The sequence below is a fragment of the Colobus angolensis genome, unplaced genomic scaffold (assembly GCF_000951035.1).
Source record: "Colobus angolensis palliatus isolate OR3802 unplaced genomic scaffold, Cang.pa_1.0 Scaffold4, whole genome shotgun sequence".
Lineage (NCBI taxonomy): Eukaryota > Metazoa > Chordata > Mammalia > Primates > Cercopithecidae > Colobus > Colobus angolensis.
In genome coordinates, this window is record NW_012117376.1 from 422,950 (window position 1) to 448,977 (window position 26,028).

General features: G+C 48.3%; 2 protein-coding genes across 9 annotated transcripts in view; one reads left to right on the forward strand and one right to left on the reverse strand.

The window, feature by feature from the left end:
* The window catches only part of BMP8B (bone morphogenetic protein 8b), a 37,261-nt gene extending 30,419 nt beyond the window's left edge, over positions 1-6,842 (forward strand). The window contains exons 5-7 of the mRNA XM_011955248.1: positions 308-387; positions 943-1,053; positions 3,471-6,842. Coding sequence (XP_011810638.1) covers positions 308-387; positions 943-1,053; positions 3,471-3,620 — 341 coding nt within the window. The 3' untranslated portion in view covers positions 3,621-6,842. The remainder of the gene's footprint in view (positions 1-307; positions 388-942; positions 1,054-3,470) is intronic.
* On the reverse strand, positions 187-26,018 carry PPIE (peptidylprolyl isomerase E (cyclophilin E)). Of its 8 annotated transcripts, XM_011955238.1 has the most exons (11): positions 25,932-26,018; positions 24,582-24,680; positions 23,127-23,170; positions 22,618-22,644; positions 21,261-21,342; positions 20,630-20,730; positions 19,086-19,209; positions 15,189-15,374; positions 10,923-11,065; positions 1,544-1,678; positions 187-410 (listed from the first exon to the last, which is right to left on the reverse strand). In XM_011955238.1, the coding sequence occupies exons 1-11, from the start codon at positions 25,960-25,962 to the stop codon at positions 357-359; spliced, it is 1,026 nt and encodes a 341-aa protein (XP_011810628.1). In that variant the 5' UTR covers positions 25,963-26,018; the 3' UTR covers positions 187-356. The 8 variants fall into 8 exon arrangements, with proteins under 8 accessions (XP_011810628.1, XP_011810630.1, XP_011810633.1 ...); XM_011955240.1 differs by lacking the exon at positions 1,544-1,678; XM_011955243.1 differs by lacking the exon at positions 1,544-1,678 and having other exon boundaries at positions 190-410; positions 19,086-19,170; positions 25,932-25,982.
* Positions 26,019-26,028: the final 10 nt, after the last annotated feature.

Consider the following 26,028-nt stretch of genomic DNA (forward strand, 5'->3'; position numbering starts at 1 on the left):
AGAGGAGGCGGCACAGGATGGCCGAGGGTCCTGCTGGGCTGTTTACTGGCGCGTCAAGACACTCCCAGGCTGGAGGACAGGGGAGTGCTGAGCACAGTGTCACTCCGGCCGTCGGGAGCCATGGCAGGCTCTTCAGCTGGGTCACGGTACAAGCAGAGTTCCAGGGATGGGCTTTATGAGACCAAATGGTTTCCTGTCATTCGTTTATTTGACAAATGACAAATCAGGGCATCCCCCACCCTGGTACCCCGTAGTAGCTGCACAGAGCAGGAACCCCAGAAAAGACCTTGCCCTTCTGTCCCTGCAGATGACATCCACGGCTCCCACGGGCGGCAGGTCTGCCGTCGGCACGAGCTCTACGTCAGCTTCCAGGACCTTGGCTGGCTGGTAATTGCTGACTCTCCTTGTTTCTGAAATGACAATCACCACCTGTAGATCAGAAGTGAATCTGCAGGGAGGACATAGAATCATGAGTGACTTCAGTTTTTCTTCTTTATTTTTTTTCTGTGTTTTCCAAGTTTTCTAAAGAGGGAATACGGTGAGAAAGGGCATTTTATTTTTTAACCATGAAAATGAAGACTGCAACTAAGCTGTCAGCTTTGCAGCAGGGAAACTGAGGCCAGGCTGGCAGTGGCTCCCTGCATCGGCTGCAACTGCAGCTCTGGGAGGTGCAGGCAGGAGAGGGCTGGCTGGGAAGGGGGATGCAGAGCGAGGATGGGGGATGTCGGGCCTGAGCTCCCACCCAGCCCTGTCTGCTGGGGTTCCTAGGTGGATTCAGACCTCCTGGGGGAGACTGCCTTGCAGGGACCGAGGGTGGGTTTGGGCCCTGACGCTCAGGGAGGTTCAGGGGCAGCCCTGGGCTGTCCTGTGACAAGTCCAGTGACAGGATGGGGGGCTCGGACAGGCACATGGATGGGACTCACCTTCTCCCATGTCCCCTAGGACTGGGTCATCGCCCCCCAAGGCTACTCGGCCTATTACTGTGAGGGGGAGTGCTCCTTCCCGCTGGGCTCCTGCATGAACGCCACCAACCACGCCATCCTGCAGTCCCTGGTCAGTACCATGTCCATCCTGCCCAGCCACCTGGGGTGAGGGTCTCTGTGGAGAGCGGTCTGATCCAGCCGGCTGGGAGGGCAGTGAGGCCACCTGCTCCACATCTCAAGGGGCTTTCTCTGCACGGAGTCAGTAACATGGGTAAATTCCCACAGCTCTGCAGGAACTTGTCCTCACGCAGCCACACTAATACATGTAGACTCACACCTGAACACAGAAACACCCCACACTGACACTGAACAGTTGTGTACACGTGCCTGTTCTGTGCACCGCACATGCTCCTGTGGGACACTTACGCACCTGCATGTGGTGCCCAGACTGACGGAGGCACAGCTCCTTACGGTCAGAGGCACAGCACACGAAATGGACGTGCATGCCCGTGTGGGGACTGTGTGATCTTAACACACACGGGCCCCCGAGTACGCTGGGAAGTCTGGCCGCCCACAGTATATGCACACAGTGTGCGGGACGTGTGTGTGCACACACCCACCTGTGCCGCACCGCAGGCAGGGAGCATCTGGACGGTTTGGCTCTCAACCTTTTGGCCTTTCCCCCAGTTTCTCTCTTGGCCATTTGTGTTTTCTCTGGATCCCCTGGCTTTTGATGCCTTGTTGTCTGGGGCAACCTTCAATGATGAAAGCAGGCTTCTGACGGGATCACTGGTGCTGCTCACTGCGGAGGGCTCTGTGTGTTTGTGGATTCTGGCACCGAGGCTTCCTTCTAGAACTTTTTACCTAGAACCCCAGTTCCTGGTATTCCACAGCCTTATGTCTTTCTCGTAGGAGGTTGTTCAAAGGCGATGCCTAGATGTGAGAGGAAAGGAATTACTAAAGCAGCCCTAAGCCTATGATAATGATTCCTTTCTGGGTGGTCAAATGGCGTTTGCTGGACACCTGGAGCTGCCTCCTTGGAAAGGCTCAGGGGTGATGAGGACGCATGGGGCGGCCCGGCCTAGCCACCCTCTATGTATGTGTGGGAGGTGCAGGGGAAGGTGACTGCACCTGCAGCTCCCGGACTCCATCCTCTCTGCCCTTGCCCCTGCCCCTCAGGGGCTCAACTAAAGTGAGTGCTCACAACCTGCTGGGCAGCAAACAGGCGCTGAGCTCTAGGGGAGGCTGTCGGTTTGTCGGTTTGTCCAAAGCAGACCAACCGTGGAGCTGACACCTCCTGTGAGAAAGAGCAGAGCGGCTGCCTCATCAGTGGAGAGAGACTGGGCCTGGCCTCTCCACAGAAGGAGGGGGCCGGTCAGCAGCTGGAGGAGGAATGTTCCAGCAGAAGGAGCAATTCCAAGGCCCTAAGACAGGAGTGAGCTTGGCAGGTTCAGGGCCAGCAGCGAGGAGGAGCTGGGTGCAGTGAGTAGGAGGAGGGCAGAGGGAGGTGACACCAGGGTGGGCAGGGCCGGCTCCCCTAGGGCCTGGGGGTCCGAATGAAGGTGGATTTTATTTCCAGTAACCCAATAGGCTGTCAGAGCTCTTTAGCAAAGCAGTGTTCTGGTCCACGTCACCCTTCAGAAGGACCTCTCTCTGGCTGCTGGGGGAGACTGGGATGGGGGATGGGGGCGGCAGTGGAAGGTGGAGGAGTTGGGGATGAGTGAAGGCTGCTGTGGTCACCTGGCAGGTGATGGCAGCTGGATGGGGCAGGTGGTCCGAGGCAGCATGGAGGTGGAGGTTGAGCCAGGGGCTGCTCCCAGGGAAGGCAGAGGGCGAGAGGAGTCATCCAGGAGGCCTCCCAGGCGGGGACTATGACGTCAGGGCAGGAGGAATTCTGTGTTCCGCTGAGGTCCCATTAGACCCCAAGTGCAGAAGTGGGGAGGGGAGCAGGATCCCCCAAGTCTGAAGTTCAGAAGAGAGGTGCGAGTGAGCCCAGGGAGTGGAGAGGCCCGGGCACGTGCAGGGCCTTGAGGTGCTGAGGGTGGATGCAGTCCTCTGGGAGAAGGAGCAGCACAGGAGAGGGGCCGAGGCCTGGCCTCCCAGAGCCTGGGAAGGGAGGCCAGGATGTGGGAGGCAGAACCTCTGGGTGTCCGAAGGACCAAAAGAAGAAAGTGGTCCTTCCAGGCTCCCCTCTGGGACCTCACTAAGGCAAAAACCTGGCCATGCGGTTCTCCTTCCCATTATCCCCAGGAGGAAGTCTGAGTCCTTGGCCTGGAACTCGAGGCCCCTCATTAGTGCCCTGCCCATCTGCCCCACACCCCCTGCCATGTATCCCTCCCTGGGCGCTGCAGGTCACCATGGCTCCCACTCCTGGAGCCCTGAGGGCTGCTCTTATTCCTATTAATAGTTATTATTATTGTGCTGCTCCCATGTGGCTGGCCTGGAGATGGCCAAGGCAGGGTGCAGGTGGAGTTGGGGCAGGGATGGGTGGGTCCTTGGAGGAGGTCACTGGGCTCATGTCCCTGCCTGTGCCCCCTTCCTGGCCAGGTGCACCTGATGACACCAGACGCAGTCCCCAAGGCATGCTGCGCGCCCACCAAGCTCAGCGCCACCTCCGTGCTCTACTATGACAGCAGCAACAACGTCATCCTGCGCAAGCACCGCAACATGGTGGTCAAGGCCTGCGGCTGCCACTGAGCCCACCCGCCTGCCCGGTCCTGCTGCCCGCCCTTCTCATCTGGATCGGGCCCCTCAGAAGCAGGAAACCCTCAAACCCAGCCAGACCCCAGGCCGGGGCATTGCCAGGGAGGACCCTCACAATAATGTCCATGACCCTTTCTCCTTCATGCCAGGCTCCTATGCTCCCCTTGCCCTGCCAGGCGTTTGTGTGACTGTCCTGTCTCCAGCGCAGGTGGTCTCAATCATCAGGCAGTGTTCTACCCAAACCCCTCCCCCGAAGGCATGTCCTGGCCGGTTCTTCAGGGTTGGCACAGAAGTCCTGTCTGAGGTCCTATCCATGCCCCTTACTGGCCCAGGTCGTGAGATGGATGTGGAATGACCTGAGAGGCACCTGGAGCCCACTGTTGGCCACCTTGAGCTCTTCACCATCTATCACAGAGTGTGGTATGTGTAGTCAGGGTCTGGTTGGCTCCCCATTGCCTGCCCCTCCGACGTGCAAGGCTGGGTTTAAAACTGGACATCCCCTAAAGTATTGTATATTCATAGATCTGAAGCACTGATCCACTGGCCACAGGTAGGCATGTGGAGTCAACTCAAGAAAAAGCTGAGTGAACAGCATTATTTACGGCTAAAGCCAATGGCATTTATCTTCCCTTGTCTTCCTGCTTTGCATCTGCCTCTGCCATCTAGGAAAGCCATATAAGTGCATGGACATTTTGTTTCAGAGAAACAGAAAAATCTTGGGGCTTTCAATTGACCCATCTATCTGCCACCATGTTGCCCCATCAGGAGCTCAGCTCTGTGGAGTTTTCCCTTTGCTAAGCAAGCATGAGGTTGCATTGGGTGGCCCAGGATGACAATGCACAGCACAGATGCCATCATTTCCCTTTCCCCTCTGCATGGCAGACATCAATAATCAATCTGGAATGTTTTTCTTCCAAATCTGAATGGAATTTTCAAATGGTCAGCACAGCCACTGCCAACAGATATGATGTAAAGTGAAACCTGGTTGCCATCTTCTGCCATGCTGAGGAGCAGTCCATCCCCGCCCAAGCATGTATCGGCAACATGGGCAGCCTGTGGCCAGGTCTGGGGCAAGGCCAGGGGCCATCAAAAAAAGGGTGGTTACCAAAGTCAGTGTCACCCTGGGTGCCCACCAGCACTGTCCTGTGTCTTGGGCCCGTGAGTCAAAGAAAAGGTCCCTGTCCCAGGGAGTGACAGGCAGTAATTAGGCTGAGTTGGGTGGGGAGGTTTGCTCAGCCTCTGTTGTTCCCGGAAACCGCTGTTCTCCTTGGAGCAGCCACTGGGAGTTGGAGTGTTTATTTGATTTCTGACTTGCTAAGCCTGTAATTTACCTGCTGGAATAGACAGAGTCCAGCTGCCCAAACCGTGTCATTAAAAGCAGATCCTGGGTCTGCCCCATCCACAGGCACAGCCCGGCGGGGTGGCTCCACCTCCCCACGTGCCCAAGGATGCGCCTCTCTGGAGTTCACATGCTGCACCCCCAGAGAGGGGCCTGGGGAGAGCTGATCTGGCAGCAGGGGTGGAGGCTGGGGCCACGCTGCAGGACAGCAGCCCCTCCACCTGGACTAGCGAGGGCCTCTGCGTGCAAGCGCAGAGGAAGAGGCCTTCCCATGTATGCAAAGGGTGGCCCCAGGCTGTCTGGAAGTTGGTGAGTTCCCTATCAGCACAGGGATCTCAGCTCTGGCCTGGATGTGAGGAGACCTGCCTTGTAGGTAGCTTCCTTATCGGGGCCTCCATTTTCTATCTGCACTTTTTGATTCCAAACAACCTTCAGCCAAAGAATCTACCAACTCCTCACAGTGAGCTAGAAGCAGCCTCATAACCCTGAATGTGGGGCACCGGCGGCTGTCACGAAGCAGAGTTGGCACATAACATGGAACCTGGCCAGGCACAGTGGCTCACGCCTCTAATCCCAGCACTTTGGGAGGCCAAGGCGGGCAGATCACCTGAAGTCAGGAGTTCAAGACCATCCTGGCCAACACAGTGAAACCCCGTCTGTACTAAAAATACAAGATTACCTGGGCATGGTGGTGCATGCCTGTAATCCCAGCTACTCAGGAGGCTGAGGCAGAATTGCTTGAATCTGGGAGGTGGAGGTTGCAGTGAGCGGAGATCACACCATTGCATTTCAGCCTGGGCGACAAGAGCAGAACTGTTGTCTCAACAAAATGAAATTATGAAACCTGTTTGCTATCCTAGTATTTACTTAACAGTTCCTTCTTAACATCAAAGATGGTCTTCTAGGCAATTGTAAATTTTAAATTAGCCAGTTATTTTGACAAGTAATTTTTTACTCCACCTGTATCTTTAGTGCCCAGCCAATGATCTGGCATAGTTAGGTGTGCACCAAGAATGTCTGTAAACTACCTGAAGGTTTGTAGATATGGAATACACCTTACCCATTAATCAAGCTGTGCACAGCAGGAACGAACAGGAGCTGTGATCCTCCTGGTTCATACAGAACAATGGAAAAACATAAGGCTTTGTGTACCTAGTTGCCCATCAGACTTTCAACAACTTTTGTCATCCAGATAGTCACCAAATAAAATAGAAAAATCCCTTGAGCAATGAAACGATTGTGAATGAACACAAACCCCATGAGTTTAATCCTTGAGTTATCTGTTTGCTGAGCCAAGCATGTGCATTTGCAGCGGGTGGCCCAAGCCGGCAGCACAGATACCGCCATTTCCCTTTTCTTTGCTTAGGGCATGGCCTGTTGCACCAGATGAGGGTTGGAAGGATGACGGTGGTGGTCATTTCAGATCTACTGACAGCAATGAGAAATCAATGACAGTTGACAGGAAGAGAGGACACACACAACAGGCGAAGGAGGAACGCCCAGCAGTCTTGGTCCTTGCAGTGCAATACTGGCCAAGGCCAAGTCAGCACGGGATTCGTAGTCACTAACTTCTAACTGAGGCAGGGAAGTAACATGTTCTGGAAAAGGTCCAAAGAAATAGGAATAGAGGCAGTGTAGCAAGAGGTAGACTTTTGGTGCCAAATAGATTTGAATCCTGGTTCTGCTTCCACCTTTGTAGAGTATGATATTGGTTCTTCCCTCCCAAAGTTATTATAAAGATTAAATATGTACAAAAATCTTTAGGATGTCTGACATATAAATGCTTAACAATAGGTACCTGCTGGTATTATTACAAATGAATTTGCTTATTTTTGAGCCACTTCTATGTCGTCCATTAAACCAAAATGTGTTCTGCAGGAGATGTATTTATTTCAGAGCTGTGCTTTTTCCTAAACCATCTACACATGGCATCCCTCAGAGGGCAGGACTTGTATTCTTATAGCCTTTAAAGGCCTAGCAAGTGTCACTTGTGGCAGTAGATGTGAAACTCTGCTCTTGTGTTCCCAGACACTGGGATCCCATGTCCTGCTGAGAGAGGTCTGTATCCACCAGGTGTCTTGGGTGGCAATCTGCATGGGGGAACTGCCCATCCAGGTCAAGTGCTTGACCCCCTTTTTGAAAGGAACCCTGGATGGGCACTTGACCCCCTTTTTCAAAAATGTCTTTTGCTTCTCAAAAAAAATAATGCAGTTTTGGAAGAAAGTGGGATATATAAAAAATAAAATACAATTCAAATTACCGTAGTCCCACAAGTCAGATAAACACACTATTAATATTTTGGTAACTTTATTTCTAGGCTTTTTTTCTTAAGATATACAAATACCTATGCTTACATACAACAGATATTTTTACAAAATTGTACTATGTATAAGTTTCTTTGTGATGTGCTTTTTCTACTTTAGTTTCCCATCACTGAACTCTACAAGACTCCATTTTCAACAAAAAGTTGCTTCCATAATTCCTTCTTCAGAGGTTGCTGTGAGGCTGCCATGACTGCAATAGATGCTGGGAGCACCTGGAGGTGGCTGTCACACTGTAAGAGAGGAAACTCCAACAGCCACAGCACTCCTCCTGGGCCTGCCATCCCTGGTTTCGGCTTTTGCAACTGTTTCAGGGCCAGCATGCGGGGACTCAGATGGGGCTCAACTCTGAATGAGTTAGTGGGGAAATGAATCAGCAAAAGGAAGCCCTGTGCCCAGTCCTGGTGCCAGTCCAGCAAAGGGAACGTGGAATGGGGAGGCCAGTTGGGACAGGAGCCACACAGTGCCAGGGAAAGCCGCTTTGCTCTCCAGGCTACAGGAAAGGGCGCCCACAGAGCCACTGGGTCCACTTCCCAGAGAGGTCAGTTTTCTCAAGGCAGCCAGGGGCAGCTGCTGCATGGTGCGTATCCAAAGCAGGTGGCCAGGCTGTGGGGCATTCCACTGCCCAGGTCTGGGGCTCCCCTCCCGGCCTGGAAGAACAGGGTCTTGTCTCCTGTGTCTCTCCACAAAGGTCCTGGCCAATCATGGGAACCTTGACAGTGTCACTCCCCAGGGCTGTGGACTCTGCCTGCCACAGATTGAGGCTAAAGCCTAGTAAGGCACCCAGGACTCCATTACTACTGAAGAGAGGCAGGCTGGGCTTCTAATCCCAGCTCTGCCAAACCATCCTGTGTGACCTTTGGCAGTCATGCCACTAAAGCCTCAGTTTACCTGTGCAGGGTTCCAGTGTGCATTGAATAACATCTGTGGACACCCAGGTGGAGCACTGAGAGAGAAGTTTACACCCAATGGCTCCACACCTGCTGGGCTTTCAGAACTGTCCACTGGCCTCCGCCTCCCCAGAATATCAGGGAGGAACAGAGAGACAAAGTTGTCACAGGAGTCTGTCCTTTTATGGCAGGCTGGCTGTGCTTTTTCTACACACTCTCTCTTGGTTCTCATCCAAGCACTGAAGTCAGTGCTATCATCCCCAGCTTCATAGATGCCTTCCTAACACCTGTGACTGACCTCTGATGGCCATAATTTGCACAGAGAAGGAGCTGTGCTTTGAGGGACGCTCTCTTTTGGAAGCTCCATAGGAGTGAGGGGTAACCATGTGGCACATCCCAGCTACATGGAGCCTGAAACTCAGCCAACTGTAGCAGCTGGAGCTCAGAAAGTCCAGTCGGCACATGGGAGCCAGAGGTAGGGCCAGAATGCCAACATCCCTCAGCAGGAGCCATCCTAGGGTCATGAGGACCATGGGGCCTCTCCTGCCTCCCGGCTCATTCAGATCTCAATCCAAGATGCAAAAGCTCAGCTCAGTGGATTCTGAATGGTCTGAGTGACCCAACCCACAGGAGGTGTCCAGCAGCTACAGGGCTCAGTCCCTGCTAAGAGCCTTCAGCAGATGAGATTCTTTACAAGCGCCTGGCTGACCAGCACCTGGAGGGGGAATGGAGAGAAGCCAGCTCCAAGAAGTGGCTGCACACAGGAGAGCCAGACTGTGAGCTCAGCAGGGGGTGGGACCATTTGTTCTCTTCAGTGGCCAGCAATCCTGTTTTGTAAAGGCTCAGATAGTATTTTAGGCCTTGGGACTGTGATGGCCTATTTTGTGTGTCAATTTGACTAGGCCATGGTATCCAGCTTTTAGTCAAACACTAGTCTAGATGTTGCTGTGATGATGGTTTCTTTTTTTCGAGACAGGGTCTCACTCTGTCACCCAGGCTGGAGTACAGTGGCATGACCATGGCTGACTGCAGCCTCAACCTCCCAGGTTCAAGTGATCCTCCCACCTCAGCCTTCTGAGTAGCTGGGACTATAGGCGTGCACCACCATACCTGGCTTTTTTTTTCCCCCCCTAGAGATGGGGGTCTCACTACATTGCCCAAGCTGGTCTTGAACTCCTGGGCTCAAGTGATCCTCCTGCCTCAGCCTCCCAATAGTTGCCTGGCCTACTTTTTAGATGGATTCATGTTTAAGTCAGTAGAGAGTAAAGCAGATTACCCTCCATAATGTGAGTAGGCCTCATCCAATCAGTTGAAATTCTTAAGAGAAAAAAGACTGAGGTCACTGGAGGAAGAATTCTGCTTCCAAACTGCCTCAGATTTGAACTACAACATCAGTTTTTTTCCTGAGTCTCCAGCTTGCTGGCCTGTTGTGCAGATTCCAGATCTGCCAGCTCCCACAACTGCCTGAGCCAGTTCCTTAAAATAAATCTCTCTCTCTACATATATACACATCCTATTGGTTCTGCTTCTCTAGAAAACCCTAATACAGGGACCATAGCCTGTATTGTGTCTACTACTCAACTTTGACACTGCAGTGAGAAACCACCATGGACAATATGTAAACAAATGGATGTGGCTGTGTTCCAATAAAACCTGATTCATAAAAACAGGCAGTGGGCTGGATGAGGCACATGTAGTTTGTTGGCCTTATGTCTCCTGACAAATACGCATAGTACTTGGCACAGAGAAGGCACTTTGAGTTATAAAAATTTCAATTTTTTAAATCTGTAGGGCGAAAGTGAACAAATAAACAACTGAACCACTGAGAATATACTTGCTGGCTGTAAGACTGGCAGCTGGGTTTAGGAGCAGAGGCAGCAGGAGACCGAACCTTCCACAGTCTTTAATTTCCATTGCCCTGACATGGATGCCTGGTGTGAAGATACATCACCTGACATCTAAGGGGATAAACCCAAGGGAGGAAATGAAAGCTGTGGAAAGATACTCTGCTCTCCCCACTCACCAGCCTGCCTCAGAGGTCCAGCTTAGCCACAGACACTATCTCTGGCAACTCCCAAAAACTAGCAGGAGGCAGCAGCATAAGAACAAGGGTTTATTTTAGCAAAGAAGACACCTAAGAGCCACACTGGTAGTCCCAGGACAGGCCCAACAGCAAATGCTGAGAAAAGCCAGTGGCTTTTTGCACAGCCTGCCCATGGTGGAAGGGAGCACCTGCACTGGCTCCCGGGTCCAGAGCCGCGCTTGGGAATAGTCCAGGCTGTGCCTGCAGAGGAGCTGCTCCAAGCGGACCCTGAGGAAGGGCTCATATACCAAATGCTGCTTGCTTCAAACAGGCACCCTCGGTGCTGCCTCCTCTGAGGCTGGCAGCTCCTTCCTGGATGTGCAGGGGCAAGAGCGGAGGGGGAAGCAGAGAGTGCTGCCTCACACGTACTCCCCACAGTCGGCGATGATCACCTTCTGCTTTGGCTTCCCGTCCTTGCTGCCCTGGGCCTTTGTGGGCAGAAGAGAAGTGAGGGAGTAAGGCCAGAGACTAACAGTGGTTTTGGGATACCAACCCCTGCCTGCCCATTTGCCCACTTCCACCCCAGAACCTGGGCAGCAGCAGCCCCTCCCCCTGGACACAGCCCCTGGCCATCTCTCTGAGGCCACAGAGCCTTTCCAGCCTTCCCACAGGGCTGTGCTCCAAAGGCCTGGGTGAGGAGGAGGGCCATTCCTGGCCACATACCTCAATTTGCCGCAAGACATCTAGGCCTTCGGTGACCTCTCCAAACACCACGTGCTTGCCATCCAGCCAGTCTGTCTTGTCACATGTCAGGAAGAACTGGGAGCCATTGGTGTTTGGGCCAGAGTTGGCCATGGAGAGTAGACCTGGAGGACAGAACAACCATCAGCTCCCCTAACCCTGGCTACCAGCCCTTAATAGACGTCTGTGCAGGCTGTTGACAGCCCTTCAGTCAGGCAGGCTCAGACTCCAGGATGCACAGACCACATGCAAATGTGGCCACCTTATCTTTGATTCAGTTAATAGTCAGTGAAATGGTAAATGAGGTATTTCGATCACTTTACACTGGTCTGTTCGTTCATTAACTCATTTATTTAACAATTAAGTATCTACGTGGCAACTAGGTCCCTGTTAAGCCCTGGGAACACTGACGAGTTGAACATAGTCCAAGCTCTGGTGGAGCTCACAATGAGTGGAAAAGAGCCATTCAAAATGACAGCTATGACACAGTGAGGCCTGGTAACATGGACATTTGTCACATAAGAGAATGTACGTATGTATGTGTGTGTCTGTCTACAGGTATGTATGTGTGGTGTCCACAATGACTCCTAAGTTTCTGATCAAGCGGTTAGGCGGATGGTGGAATCATTTATTGAAACAGAGAAGAGGGGGAAAAGGAGTTTACGGGAGAAGGCCAAGAGCTGTTTTAGACGTGTGAAGTGTGAGATGCTCCCAGATATCCAGTAAAGACAGCTGGACAGGAGTCTGGAGCTCAGGGAGCCATCAGCATACAGACACCAATGTGCACAAGCTTAACTCAGAGATACTGCTGAAAGCTCTGGGACCGGGTGTGACTGCCTAGGGCACTGCTTCTCAGTGGGGTTGGTGTCCTGTCCCTAGGAAACCTTTGGAAATCTGAATTTTTTTTTTTTGAGATGGGGATCACTCTGTCACCCAGGCTGGCGTGCAGTGGTGCAATCACAGCTTACTGCATCCTCAATCTCTGGGGCGCAAGCAATCCTCTCACCTCAGCTCCCAAGCAGCTGAGACTACAGGCGTGCACCACCACACCTGGATAATTTTTTAATTCTTTTTTTGGTAGAGACGGGGGTCTCACTATGTTGCCCAGGCTGGACTCGAACTCCTGAACTCACGTGATCATCTGGCTTTGGGCTGCCACTTCAGACTCCCAAAGTGTTGGGATTACAGACATGAGCCACCATGCCTGGCTTGAAAAGTGTTTTTGACTGTCTGAAATGTTGTGGGGGTGCTACTGGCATTTAGCAGGTGGGGGCCTGGAATGCTAGATGTTCTGCAATGTCTGGCACAATGAATTGTCTCACATCCTCTTGGTCTTTCAAACATCCTGCTAAAGGTTGGGCGCAGTGCTAATGCCTATAATCTCAGCACTTTGGGAGGCTGAAGTGGGAGGATCACTTGAAGCTAAGAGTTCCAGACTAGCCTGAGCAATATAATGAAACACCATCTCTACAAAAAACTTAAAAATTAGCCAGGCATTATGGATGGCGTGCACCTGTAATCCCAGCTGTTTGGGAGGCTTAGGCAGGAGGACTGCTTGAGCTGGAGAGGCTGAGGCTGCAGTGAGCCGTCTTGCACCACTGCACTCCAGCCTGAGCAACAGAGAGAGACCCTGTCTCAAAGAAACAAAAACCAAACAACAACAACAAAACAACGAATATCCCGTCAGATACCGGTATAGGTAAAAAACGTGTTTACAGTTATCTGCACCTCAAACATAATTCCATTATACATATAAGCCCAAAGTTTTGGAGTTCTTTTGGTTTTGCATGGAATCTTCTAGGAATGTAACTACTATGTAAATAAACAGATTATTCTTTACTTTGGAATCTAATCAACTTTATCTACCATTTCACAAAGCTGTATCACCAATAGCATCACTGCTAGTGGTATCCAAGTTGCCAGTTGACACTCCCGTCTGCACTTCTAACTGCTGCATTTGAGTACAGGTGCAGACGCCTGAATAATTCACTTTGTGTTCTGACATAGCTGTGCTTAAGCATGTACATCTGGAAACACATTCGATTATTATGCAAATTCATTTATTTCCTCTGATGTTCTTCCCTATTATAGTTACAGATTAATATTGAGTTTTAAAATAATGATGTGGGTCAGTGGGCTATATCACCTACGCATGTTGGTTCAGTATAGTAAACAGGGGCTCTACAAACCACCAGTTAGAAAAAGGGAACACAGGGTAACAGGCTTCTGGAGAACAAAAGAATGAGCTCTGAGCCACTTCAGTGTTTAGGGGTCAGGAAAAGAAGGAGACAGCAAAGACAGACAAAGCAGCCATCTAGGTAAAAGGAGACAAGAAGAGGCAGGAGTCCTGCCAGCCAAGTGAAAGAGTCAAGGAGCACAGAGTTAGTACAGGCTGAGCATCCCAAATGTGAAAATCCAAAATGCTCCAAAATCTGAAACTTCGTGAGCACTGACATGATGCTCAAAGGGAAATGCTCACTGCAGCATTTCAGATTTGAGATATTCCAATTTGGGATGCTCAACTGGTAAGTATAATGCAAATATTTCAAAATACAAAATACTTCTGGTCCCAAGCATTTCAAGAAAGGGACATTCAACCTGTAATATGAAATGCTCCTGGGAGCTGGCAGGTGGGATAACATCTGGGAGGTGGGATAAGATGATCGCCAAGAACTGGCTACTGGTATCTTTGAAGAGTGGTTTTTTTTTTTTTTTTTTTGAGACGGAGTCTTGCTCTGTCACCCGGGCTGGAGTGCAGTGGCCGGATCTCAGCTCACTGCAAGCTCCGCCTCCCGGGTTTACGCCATTCTCCTGCCTCAGCCTCCCGAGTAGCTGGGACTACAGGCGGCCGCCACCTCGTCCGGCTTGTTTTTTTTGTATTTTTTTAGTAGAGACGGGGTTTCACCGGGTTAGCCAGGATGGTCTCGATCTCCTGACCTCATGATCCGCCCGCCTCGGCCTCCCAAAGTGCTGGGATTACAGGCTTGAGCCACTGTGCCCGGCCTGAAGAGTGGTTTTAATGGCGAGATGGGACTAGAAGTCTGGCTAGAAGGGATTAGAGAAAACGCGAAGGCAGCAAGTCCGTACCATGCTTTCAAGAAGTTGTGCTTTTACTTCTTGAAAAAAGATGGGGGAGCAGAGGCATGGGTGATAGCTGGAGAGGGAACAAGAGTACTAGGATGAAGATTTTTTTTTTTTTTTTTTTGAGATGGAGTTTCGCTCTTGTTGCCTAGGCTGGAGTGCAATGGCGCCATCTTGGCTCATCGCAACCTCCGCCTCCCGGATTCAAGTGATTCTCCTGCCTCAGCCTTCCAAGTAGCTGGGATTACAGGCATGCGCCACCATGCCCAGCTAATTTTGTATTTTTAGTAGAGACGGGGTTTTTCCACGTCAGTCAGGCTCATCTCCAACTCCTGACCTCAGGTGATCTGCCTGCTTCTGCCTCCCAAAACGCTGGGATCACAGGCATGAGCCACCGCACCTGGCAACCGGATGAAGATTTTTTTAAAGGTTGATAACTGCATGCTTTCTTGCTAATGGACTGATCTCGCAGAGCAGGGGAAATGGATTACAAGAAGGGGACAATTTTAGAAGCCATGTTCCTAAGTAGAGGAGAGGGACGGGATCTAGTCCATAGGTGGAAGGGCTGGCCTACGAGAGATAGCTCATCCCCTGTAATTGGAAGAAAGAGCATGCACCAGTGGAGAGATACAGGAGACGAAGCACTACATGAGGCAGGAAGGTGATGATATGAGGGTTTCAGAAGTGAAGACAGGCATGGACACATCATCTCTGGCTGGGACTGAGCATCAAGTAGAGAAATCTGCTCAGGTTGGCAAGGGCCCCCTTAAGAACTATAGTTATAAATTTCAAGTGGGATCGTTCAGTACAATTCTGTGTTTTTTCTCTAGTTGCTGGGGGACTAACCACCGAGCTTTTACTAAGTAAATCTGATGGCAGGGGCAGGGAGAGCAGTGAGGTTGAGGGCATACAGGCTTGCAACGGCAGACCACAGAATCCAAGCTGGGATAATGGGAAGTGTGGACACGGTTGGGGGATGGACAATAGCTGAATATAAGCAAGCCAACTCCACCCTAGCAAGGCTGCATGGTTCTCCTGCGTCTGGTGGCTGGGTCTCCTCCAGACTCTTAGTTCCGTCAGCCAGAACCACAACCTGTCCTTTCATCCTGCCTGGCCATCCCACCCTTGCTAAGCCTCCCTCATCACCACATGCCAGCTGGCTCCCACCTGGTCCCGTGTGCTTGAGGATAAAGTTTTCATCATCGAACTTCTTCCCATAGATGGACTTGCCCCCAGTACCGTTGTGGTTTGTGAAATCACCGCCCTGGCACATGAACTGGGGGATGATGCGGTGGAAGCTGCTTCCCTTAAAGCCAAAGCCCTTTTCATGGGTGCACAGGCAGCGGAAATTCTCTAGAATTGAGAAAGGAAAAAGCGCTGGGGTTAAAAAACAGAACAAAATAAAACAAACAAAACTTTGAAAAAACTTCTGTTTAATGTTCGTATTTTTGTTTTAAAATAAGAGATACTCATTATAAACCTTTGTGATACTAACCTTGTAAGGACTATAAGGGATTCTTTTTCTTTGAGATGGAGTTTCATTCTTATCGCCCAGACTGGAGTGCAATGGCACAATCTCAGTTCACTGCATCCTCTACCTCCTGGGTTCAAGTCATTCCCCTGCCTCAGCCTCTCGAGTAGCTGGGACTACAGGCAGGCGCTATACACCCGGCTAACGTTGTATTTTTAGTAGAGATGGGGTTTCACTATGTTGGCCAAGCTGGTCTGGAACTCCTACCTCAGATGATCCGTCCGCCTTGGCCTCCCAACGTGCTGGGATTACAGGTGTGAGCCACCATACCCAGCCAGGACTATAAGAGATTCTGATGAAAGGGGATTGAATATACATGTTCTAGCTCTCTTCTCTTCCAAAACCACACTAAATTGGTAGGAAACTGATTTTTTAAAAGAAAAACCAAGGATTTTAGAAGAAAACATGGGGCAAATCTTCATGACTCTGGATTTGGCAATGGTTTCTTAAATGTCACACCAAAAGCACAGGTAAAAGAAAAAAATAATTAGATGTGAATTAAAATTTAAGATGTGTATCAAAAAACCGTACCAACAGAGGGCAAAGCAACCTATAGAACAGGAGAATGCTGATTTGCAAATCATATTTAATATGGGTTTGATATCCAGAATATATAATGAACTCCTATAATTCAACAACAAAATGGCCAGGCAAGGTGTAATCCCAGTGCTTTGGGAGGTCAAGGCAGGAGGATCACTGGAGGTCAACAGTTCAAAGCTACAGTAAGCCATGATCTCACCACTGCACTCCAGCCTGGGAGACAGAGCAAGATCCTGTCTCTTAAAAAAACAAAACAAACAATCCAGTTAATATATAAGCCAAAAATGTGAAGAGACATTTCTCCAAAGAACATATATAAATGGCCAACAAGCACATGAAAAGATGTTCAACATCATTAGTCAGTAGGGAATAAAAATAAAAACCACAATGAGATACCATTTCACACCTGTGGAGATGTGGGCCAGGCGTGGTGGCTCACGCCTGTAATCCCAGCACTATGGGAGGCCAAGGCGGGCGAATCACGAGGTCAGAAGTTTGAGACCAGCCTGGCCAACATGGTGAAACCTTGTCTCTACTAAAAATACAAAAAATTGGCTGGGTGTGGTGGCAGATGCCTGTAATCCCAGCTACACGGGAGGCTAAGGCATGAGAATCGCTTGAACCCGGGAGGCAGAGGTTGCAGTGAGCCAATATCGCACCACCGTACTCCAGCCCAGGCAACAGTGTGAGACTGTCTCAAACAAAAAAAAAAAGAGAAGATGTGGAAAAATTGAAACATTCATACATCTCATACATTGCTGGTAGAAACGTAAAATGGTCCAGCCACTATGGAAAATAGTTTGGCATTTCCTCAAAAAGTTAAATATAGAGTTACCATATGACTAAGCATTTCTACTCCTAGGCATATATATCCAAAAGAATTGAAAACAGGGATTTAAACATATACTTATATGTGGATATTCACACAGGCTTTATTTACAATAGTCAAAAGGTGAAAACAATGTGCAAGTGCCCATCAACAAATGAACAAACAAGATATTTATCTAAATACAATGAAATATTATTCAGCCACAAACAGGAATGAGGCACTGATATATGGTACAAGGATGAACCTTGAAACCATTATGCTATGCAAAATAAGCAAGATGCGAAAAAGGACAGCTATTGTACGATTCCACTTACATGAAAAATCTAGGATAGGTCAATTCATAGACAAAGATTAGTGGTTATCAGAAGGTAAGGGGAGGAGAAAATGAGGAGTTATTATTTAATAGGTATCTTTAATAAGTGGTTTTGTTTCGGGTGATTCAAAAATTTTGAACAGAGGAATTACTGCTAACAAACTATACACTTTACAATGGGTAAAACAGCCAAAAAATAAACTTATAAAGTGGGGAAGGAGAGACAACAGCAACAAAATTTCTGAAGTTAGAAAATAAATGAGTCCCAGGCCGGGCGCGGTGGCTCAAGCCTGTAATCCCAGCACTTTGGGAGGCCGAGACGGGCGGATCACGAGGTCAGGAGTTCGAGACCATCCTGGCTAATACAGTGAAACCCCGTCTCTACTAAAAAAAAATACAAAAAGCTAGCCGGGCGAGATGGCTGGCGCCTGTAGTCCCAGCTACTCAGGAGGCTGAGGCAGGAGAATGGCGTAAACCCGGCAGGCGGAGCTTGCAGTGAGCTGAGATCCGGCCACTGCACTCCAGCCCGGGCGACAGAGCGAGACTCCGTCTCAAAAAAAAAAAAAGAAAATAAATGAGTCCCAAATGATATAGCAGACCCAAGAAAGCTGAATCTTAAGCTGGTAAAAGCCAAGAAGCAACTCAATTTGTACTCCAAAAGCTCAGAGGAAAGAGTGCAGGTAATCCTGGAGATAGTAAGTTTGGCTGAAAGCCCGTTTAAGAAAGTGGTTAATCTTTGGGATTCTCTCCTTGACTCTGAAGCTGGGGGCCACCCCTCCCCCACCTGGTAGCCAACTGGGGGTCTAGTCTTTGGTAGGTTAAAGCAGGGGGTCTCTGGACTAGGACATCCTACACATAGTGAAGGCTGAGGTAACATAATGACAAATGGAGACTATGTGAAAGTTTACATACTGAATGTTGATGCATTCAGCCTTGCCCTCATCTCCCCTTAACAAGATGCAGACACCTGGATGCAAAGCCCCCAGGAGGAGAATCTGGGAGAAAATCAGGAATGATTACATAGAAAACTATGCAAAAACAAGGCAACTATCAATTCCAGGCAAAACAAAATGCTGTGCATGACAGTTATCACATGATGCTTACATTGTTAAAATAATTTAGGACCTAACCAAAATTACGGTACCTATACAGGGAAGATGAGGGGGTAGGGGTTTTTAAAAAACTCATTATTTGTCCTCTGAAGCAGAAAATCAGAAGATAATGTTTAAAATGGAAAACAGGAAGTAGAAATATAAACCTGTTATCTATCAACATGGAAATAAAAATCAAGACCTAAGAGTTGAAATCGGCTCCTCTGAGCAGCAGCAAATGGTGTCGGCAGCAGGGCATAGGGGCAGCACTGGGGGATGACTGTTTTTTCAAAACAAGCTTTGTGAAACTGAATTGACTCTTTCTATGTTTAGACAATAAAATTTAGATTAAAAAGAGAATAAACAGAAGTCAATATTTAATAAGTTACAAAGAATACTCAATAAAAGCACTAGTTACTTCTAGAATTCAGGACAACGTAGAGAGGGGAAAACGAATTTTCAATTTATTGTCTTAAATGTTATTGGAACATACATGTATGGTACTCTTTAAAAAAAGAATACATTATTTACTTGTATTTTTAAGAGAAGATTATTAAAAAGTAGTAAGCCAGCACTTACAAAGCTTCAAAAACACCTGCTCTGACCCATCTGTTACTAGATCCCAGGATCTCAGATGCCTCAAATCAACTTAGGTCAGAAGCAGTATCAAGGACACAAGAAGTGAAGCGGCAAGAACCTGGGAAAGGCTCACTGCTCAGCCACGAGCATCTCGCGGTTCTGACCACAGCATCCTGCTCACCTGCTGTCATGGGCACGACGTCGGAACGCAGGAGCATCTGGATGCGGCCGGCCGGCTTGTTCCCAATCTTGATGTCCATGTACACCTGAGGATTTGACCGAGCCTTTTTAGCAGTGGGCTCTCCCTGGGTGCAGAAGAAATTGCTAGTTAGAGAGCTCCTTCACCCCCTAAGTAGGAGTGCGGGTATTCTACACACCCACCCAGAACACAATTCCAGTGAGTAGGCTGGAGCAAGTGCTGACGGGGAAGGCCTTGGTCCCTGACAGGGCTGCAGGAGGCAGGAGCCACAGTCGTAGCACCCAGCTGGATGCCTAGTGACAAGAGGTCTCAGCACTGCCTGAGGCCCATACATGGGCGTGTTATCTCATCATGCTGGCCCTCAGATGGCGTCTGCTTCCTCCTCTTGCTTCACAGTCACAGAACAGCACTTTTCTGGTCCATGATCCACAACTCTCAGTATCTTCAAATGCCAGTTCCAGCCCACCCACTGTCCTCTAGTTAGGCATATCCATCCAAGTACCACCACCTCCTCCCTCTATGCTGGCTGGCTACAGGGAAGCAAGGGCGCAGCCCTCTTGCTCAGGCCTAAGTGCTCAGAAGACAGTGGAGGATGCTCGGCCTTGCTTTGTGCTCCAAGTAGATAAGACTAAGCAGAGGATACAGGATGATCCAGGGGAACTCCACTGATTGTGATGGCCACTTTATGAGTTCTGCTTTGCATCAAAATTTCTGGCGTGGGTCAATGTGTGGATGAATGGTGGCAAATTAGCCAAGATTGAGAACACAGGATGACAGGATTAAAGAACCGGGGGAATCCATTTTAGGCAAACTTAAGCTGCTTGAGACTTACAGGCAGAAATATCTGAAGCTCAAGACTAGAAAGAGACCATGAAGTTCAACAGCATAAGAGAGGCTGCATAAAATTAGAGACTGACTGCTACTGTTTCAACTGAGAGAAGAGAGAGAAACCATGAGCCAAGAAAGAAATACAGAAGAATGACAACATTCACAAGGTATCCAGAGGAGGGGAAGCCCAGAAAGCAACTGTCAGAGACCTAGCTGAGAATCAGGAGGAAGTGCCCTGGCAGGTTTTCTTAGGGCTGGAGAACTCAGAACACATGTATAGGTTGAAGGAAGGTACCACTACCCTATCCTGTCTCCCCTCCATTAGCACAGGAATAGGAAGACCATGAGCCTCGTGGCAAACTCTTCAGTGCAGGAGGGGGGGACTGATCAGGAGGGGTGAAGAGGAGCACCTCAGCTTCCTCCCTGTCAGCTGACAATCACAAATCCACACCTGAGCAGAGCTGAGACGCTCATCACATAGAACACAACATAGACGAGATACCCAAATCTTCGCCCTTGAATTCACTCAATATTGACTTTACCAAAGTACTAAGAATTCATTATTCATTCCCTCTGCTTTGATATATATATATATACACACACACACACACATATATACATATATTTGCAAATTTCCATTAAAACTTAAAAAAATTTTAAGTTTAAGTTCCTCTGGAAGCAGGCGCCTTCATTCTCACCTCCTGGGCCTCTGCTTTGGGAGGCTCTGACCCTTCTTCCTCTTTATTCTCTTCAAGTGTCTTCCCAGAAAACTTCTTCAACCAGTCATCATCTGACCAAACTGAAAGGAAAGAATCAAACAAATGTTCATTCAAGCTGTCAGCTTAAACTGAAAAGTAGCTGCTTTGCTCAGCAAATTGGAAGATGCTATGCGGCCTCTATGCCAGACAGTTCCCCACTGAGAATTCCCAGGGGTAAGGAAAATTCCAATCCAGAATGACAGCCCTGAAGTCCAGCTCTCAGGAGGGCTAAGAAAAATAGCTATGCGGAAAGCAATGGTATAGCCTTTGCTGGTTTCAGCCCTTGATGGAGCATCCCAGGAATGGAATATCAAGAAAACTGGGAAAGATGAGCTCAAGCAGGAATTTCTCTCATAACAGAAACAATTACTCTGGCTTTGCTGAGAAGCTCAAACTCACTTTTTGTTTCTCTATAAAGGTGGTGCGTACCCTTCCCGATGTGAACCATCACCTACTCCTATCTACCAGGAAGCAGCATTGAGCATCTACGTCCAAGTAAACAGAGACAAAAAATGCAACTAAGGCTAAACTGCAGAACATCACAGGGAATCTGGAAGTTGCTCCTACTCACCTGGCCTGGAAGAGCCTTCCTTAATTCTCATTGGTTTGGCCAAATTGACACGAATTGTACGTCCAAAAAGCTCAGACTCATTCTGAAAAGATTGAAAATCCAGCTGCTTAAACTCTCTTAGATTAAAAGAGGGCCAGCCAGCTTGCCATTTTTCTGAGACACACTCATGATTTGTCCTCCCTTAATCCTTGGGCCCCTACCAGTAAGCTATGCACCCACCCCAAAGCCACCTGTGGGTTGCAGGGAATTCTAGAACCATCACACACACCCCTTTCTTTCATAGCAGCACACAAAGACCTGTATTACCAAAAGTAACTCTGGGTTCAGAACACTCCAAAATTACAAGAATAAATGCAGTTTCCCAGCATCTGAGGTCACCTTCAAAAGTCAAGATAAGCTTTGAAATGAAAGAAAAATGATCTCTGACAGTTGAGGAATATGTTTGGTGAATGGATAACAGAACAAGGAATAAAAGAACATTTCATTATCCATAGATAATCGGTACCAGGAAAGTTCACTTAAGGTGAATCCACTTGAAGTGGTGATGAAGATTTCATGGTAAAAGTGAAAAATTTAAAAAGGTTTGACAGGGAAATGACTGTGATGAAACGAAAAATAATAAAAATAAGTTTCTTACAACTAATATTCAGGATTAACTCTGCACTAATCGGTAGAAAGAAAAGTAACTTGGTAGAAAGAAATGTAACAGGTAGCCCTGTTGGCTTGAACCTGTAATTCCAGCTAATTGGGAAGCTGAGAAGGGAGGGCTGCTAGAACTCAGGAGTTCAGGACGGACGGACAGACGGAAGGAAGGAAGGAAACAGACATTGAAGTATTATTTTTCCAACAAAATTCTATCAACAGTATATCTTTGCACTTCATATCAGACATGAAAACTAAAAGGATCTCAAGGAGGGCACAAATACTAAAGAGCATCATCATTTTTCCCAAGGACCTTTCCAGAATGTCCAAATCATTTGTATCAGTGATTTGCACCTGCCATAATTAAATTTCTCTTCTCAATTGTAAATTGGTCATGAAATCCTATTTTGCAAAATATGCAGTTAACTGTGCAATCAATTTGCACTGTGTTTTCAAATTATCCTAGACATGGGACAGCCAGTGAGAGATTGGTCAACAAGGATGATGAGGACTTACATTATTATTAAATGGGGAAGGAGTCTGAGTAAGAACTAATTTTATAAGTGATCAATTCACAGTGAATATTTTCACGTGAGAATTTTTACCTCCCCATGCAACCTTGTAACTTTGGAAGTCCAGAACACTGATATATGAATAAGGACCCTCTGTACCACCAAAAAGCAACTTTGGTTAGAATGAAGATTCCCAGTCATACCATGTTGTCGATAGCTGCTGCAGCATCCTGCCAAGGAAAGACAACGGTATAAGTTTAGGCTTGCAGCCAAATGCTTATGGTGTCTAAACACATGTTCAGTAGCAAAAATCCAGAAAAATGCCACCTCTACATTTCTTGCCTAGGTTGTGTGTGTTTCTAACAAAGAGCACTTCCTGGCTGATTTTAGAGCTGGAGGTGCAACAATTTGCCACCTGGTTGAAGGCACAAGAAATAATCACTACTGCTAGGCAAGAATGCTCAATGAACAGGGGTATAGGAGCTAGCTCCTCTGCAGGGCAAGAATGGCAGGGCCTAGCAGAAGGTCTGACATGTTATTTACAGTCCAGTCTGATTATGTGAGAGAAGCTTTCCTTAGAATGGTACTTACTTCTGATCTCTCTGGCAGCATCAGCCTAAGGCCCAACAACCTAACCAAATGGTGAAAAGCTTCCTTTTTAATCCGTAACATCACAAACCAAGGACTAAACACCAGTAACACAGACTCTCACCTCTGCCAACTCAAATTCAACAAAAGCAAATCCTCGGTGCTTTTCTACAAAATGGAAAAACAAAAACAAGTAATTACTATGTGGGGCGGTGGGAGGAAACAGGATCGTCACAAAGTAAAGTCAGTTACATGCCGTACCCAAACACCAGAAGTTCTACCCAATCACTATTTAGGAAGAAGGAATCTCATTCTTTGATTCTTCTTATACAATATTTTAAGCAATAATAAACTTTGTTTTTTTTAATGGACATAGCTGAATAATAAACTGTATTGTTAATTAATAAGTATTCAACTAATCTATCAAAGCCAAACTCAAAACCTTTTGCATGCAATGCAATTAGAAAAATAAGGTCATTTGACCTATCAATTACCTATCCAATATACATTTTGTGCATCAACTGTGCATGAATACTAAAACCTGATAAAGATGCTCAGTCTTTATCCTCAGGAAAATGCTGAACTAACTAGAAAGACCAAGCACAATAATGTTAATCATAGAACTCAGAGACTAGAAGGGCCCTCAGAAAGCCAATAAAGGCCAGGCTCAGTGGCTCATGCCTGTAATCCCAGCACTTTGGGAGGCCGAGGCGGGCGGATCACAGGAGATTGAGACCATCCTGGCTAACATGGTGAAATCCCATCTCTACTAAAAAAATACAAAAAATTAGCCGGGTGTAGTGGCAGGCGCCTGTAGTCCCAGCTACTCAGGAGGCTGAGGCAGGAGAATGGCGTGAACCCGGGAGGCGGAGCTTGCAGTGAGCCGAGATCACGCCGCAGCACTCTAGCCTGGGTGACAGAGCGAGACTCCGTCTCCAACCAAACAAACAAAAAAAAAAGCCAATATAACCTTATCATTTTGCAAATAAAGATTCCCCAGGCCTTTAAACTCTCTGGAGAGTTTAAAGACCTTGCTAACAATCATATGCAAGGTTGATGATAAAACAAGACCTAAAACTATAATCTTAAAAATGACAACAAAGGTAAAACAGAAAACTGAACTGTGATTGTGATACCAGTCAAAGGGAAACCCACCTAGGTGTGCAGAGGCCAAGAATCCCCACCCCTGTCCCCCACTCCCCACTCCAATTATGGGGCTAGGCTTTCCTGCTGCCTCATTTAACAGCACAGCTGCCAAGAAGGAGCAGGTGGGATCAGGTAGATTAAAATAACGTTCAAATTTCAGTGTAGTTCAAACCTATCTCCCTACTGGTCTATTGAAAAATCTGTCTTATCTCAACCCAACAGCTGAAGACTGAAAAGTATTCAGAGTTCACAACCACATGGCCTCAGAACATTCCTTCTCCATCAAGATCACTATCACCAGGTACCTACATGAACTTTCCTGTAGTGTATACTAACCATATTTAGAATGCATATTTAGAATTGCGATGTGACTTTAATTTTTTAAGGTCTTTTCCTAGTAAGAGGATTCCGGATGTGAGAGACGCTAACTCACCTGTTTCATAATCCAGAGGAATCTGAATATCTGTGATGTCTCCAAAAGGAATGAACGCAGCATGAAGAACTTTGTCGTCCACCTCCTCTGCCAGTCCACCTGCAAATAAGCCAAGGGCCTTCTGAGCCACTGATCTCCATACTCTTGCAGAAGTCACCGCAGCCCAGTTAGCACGCTAGCCAGGGGACAGGATCCTTCCATTCAGTTCTTTGGGTACACAAACATCCCCTTTTCATCTCTGCCCACCCATACTTATGAAAAATATTCCTCTCTTCGCCCTTCTTTCAGACTCTCATCTAGTCCTGGGATTACTGCAATAGCTTTACAAATGACCTCCCCGTCTCCACTCCATCAACTCCACAAAGCCAACCAGAATGATCTTAGGAAAATGCAGATTTGAACCCATAACTTTTCTGCTTAAACTCCTTCAAAGACTTCCCACTGTCCTCAGGATAAAGTGCAAACTCCTTAGCAGTATCCACCTCTCCAGCTTTTTTGCTTTGCTTCCCAATTTCCTAGGTCTCCCGAATAATGACCCACTTGCCCCCAAGTGTCAGGCTATTTCTCACCTTTGCGACTCCCTTGCAGTGAACAGTCCTGCCTCTGCTTCGGTTACGTAGCTAACTCCTGCTCATCAGCTCTGGCATCGCCACATCCAGAGTTTGCCCTCACTTCTCCAGATGGATGGGTCATTGGTCCCGCAGCCAGGCCCATATCATCATGGTGCATCCTCACTACAGCGCGTATCAAAAGTGTGCTACTGAGGTAATTCCACTTTTTTTCTGGCTAGTCTGGGAACTCCTTCCTTTATGGCGGGGGCTGGGGCAGAGGCTGGGGCTGGGGCTGAGCCGTCGCTGCACTGATGTTTGTAAAACAAATGAACGAGAGGATCTGGAGGACCATAATATTCCTCTACCGCTCCTCGGGGCCCGTGGAGCTCAGCGGGCTAGGAAGGAAGTCAGAATAATCATTCCGTCTCGGGTTCACACACCTGAGGTGTGTGGCAAGGCTGTTCGCTGCAAGAGAGTCGCAAAAGCAGAGGCCCGAAGTTGTTAAATAACCTGACCCTTGGGGGCAAGTGGGTCATTCTTCGGGAGACCCAGGGAATTGGGAAGCAAAGCAAAGAAGCTGAAGAGGTGGCTACTAAGGAGTTTGCACTTTTTCCTGAAGACAGTGGGAAGCCTTTGAAGAAGTTTAAGCAGAGCCAGAGCTACCGCCAGCACTACCTCCAGAGACCCGGCCTTGACAGCTGCTCGCCGTCCTCCTGGTTTAGAGATGCGTCCCACCCCACGCCTGACCCTCTGGGGGTCGCGTTTACCCAGACGCCGCCTAGCATCCCCGCCTGCTCACCCACGTACAGGACGCGCTTGGTGGTAGCCATCTTGCTCGCGCGCTTTTCCGCCGGAAGCCAGCACTCGGCCCGCCCTCTTCACCCCTGTTCCGCCCC

Coding starts and splice junctions, on each gene's coding strand:
- PPIE (XM_011955238.1), bottom strand. CDS start 25,962: ATGGCTACCACCAAGCGCGTCCTGTACGTGG. Junction 23,171..24,581: donor TCCTCTGGATTATGAAACAG/GTGAGTTAGCGT, acceptor TCCATTTTGTAG/AAAAGCACCGAGGATTTGCT. Junction 1,679..10,922: donor ATGTCTTGCGGCAAATTGAG/GTATGTGGCCAG, acceptor TCATCATTGAAG/GTTGCCCCAGACAACAAGGC.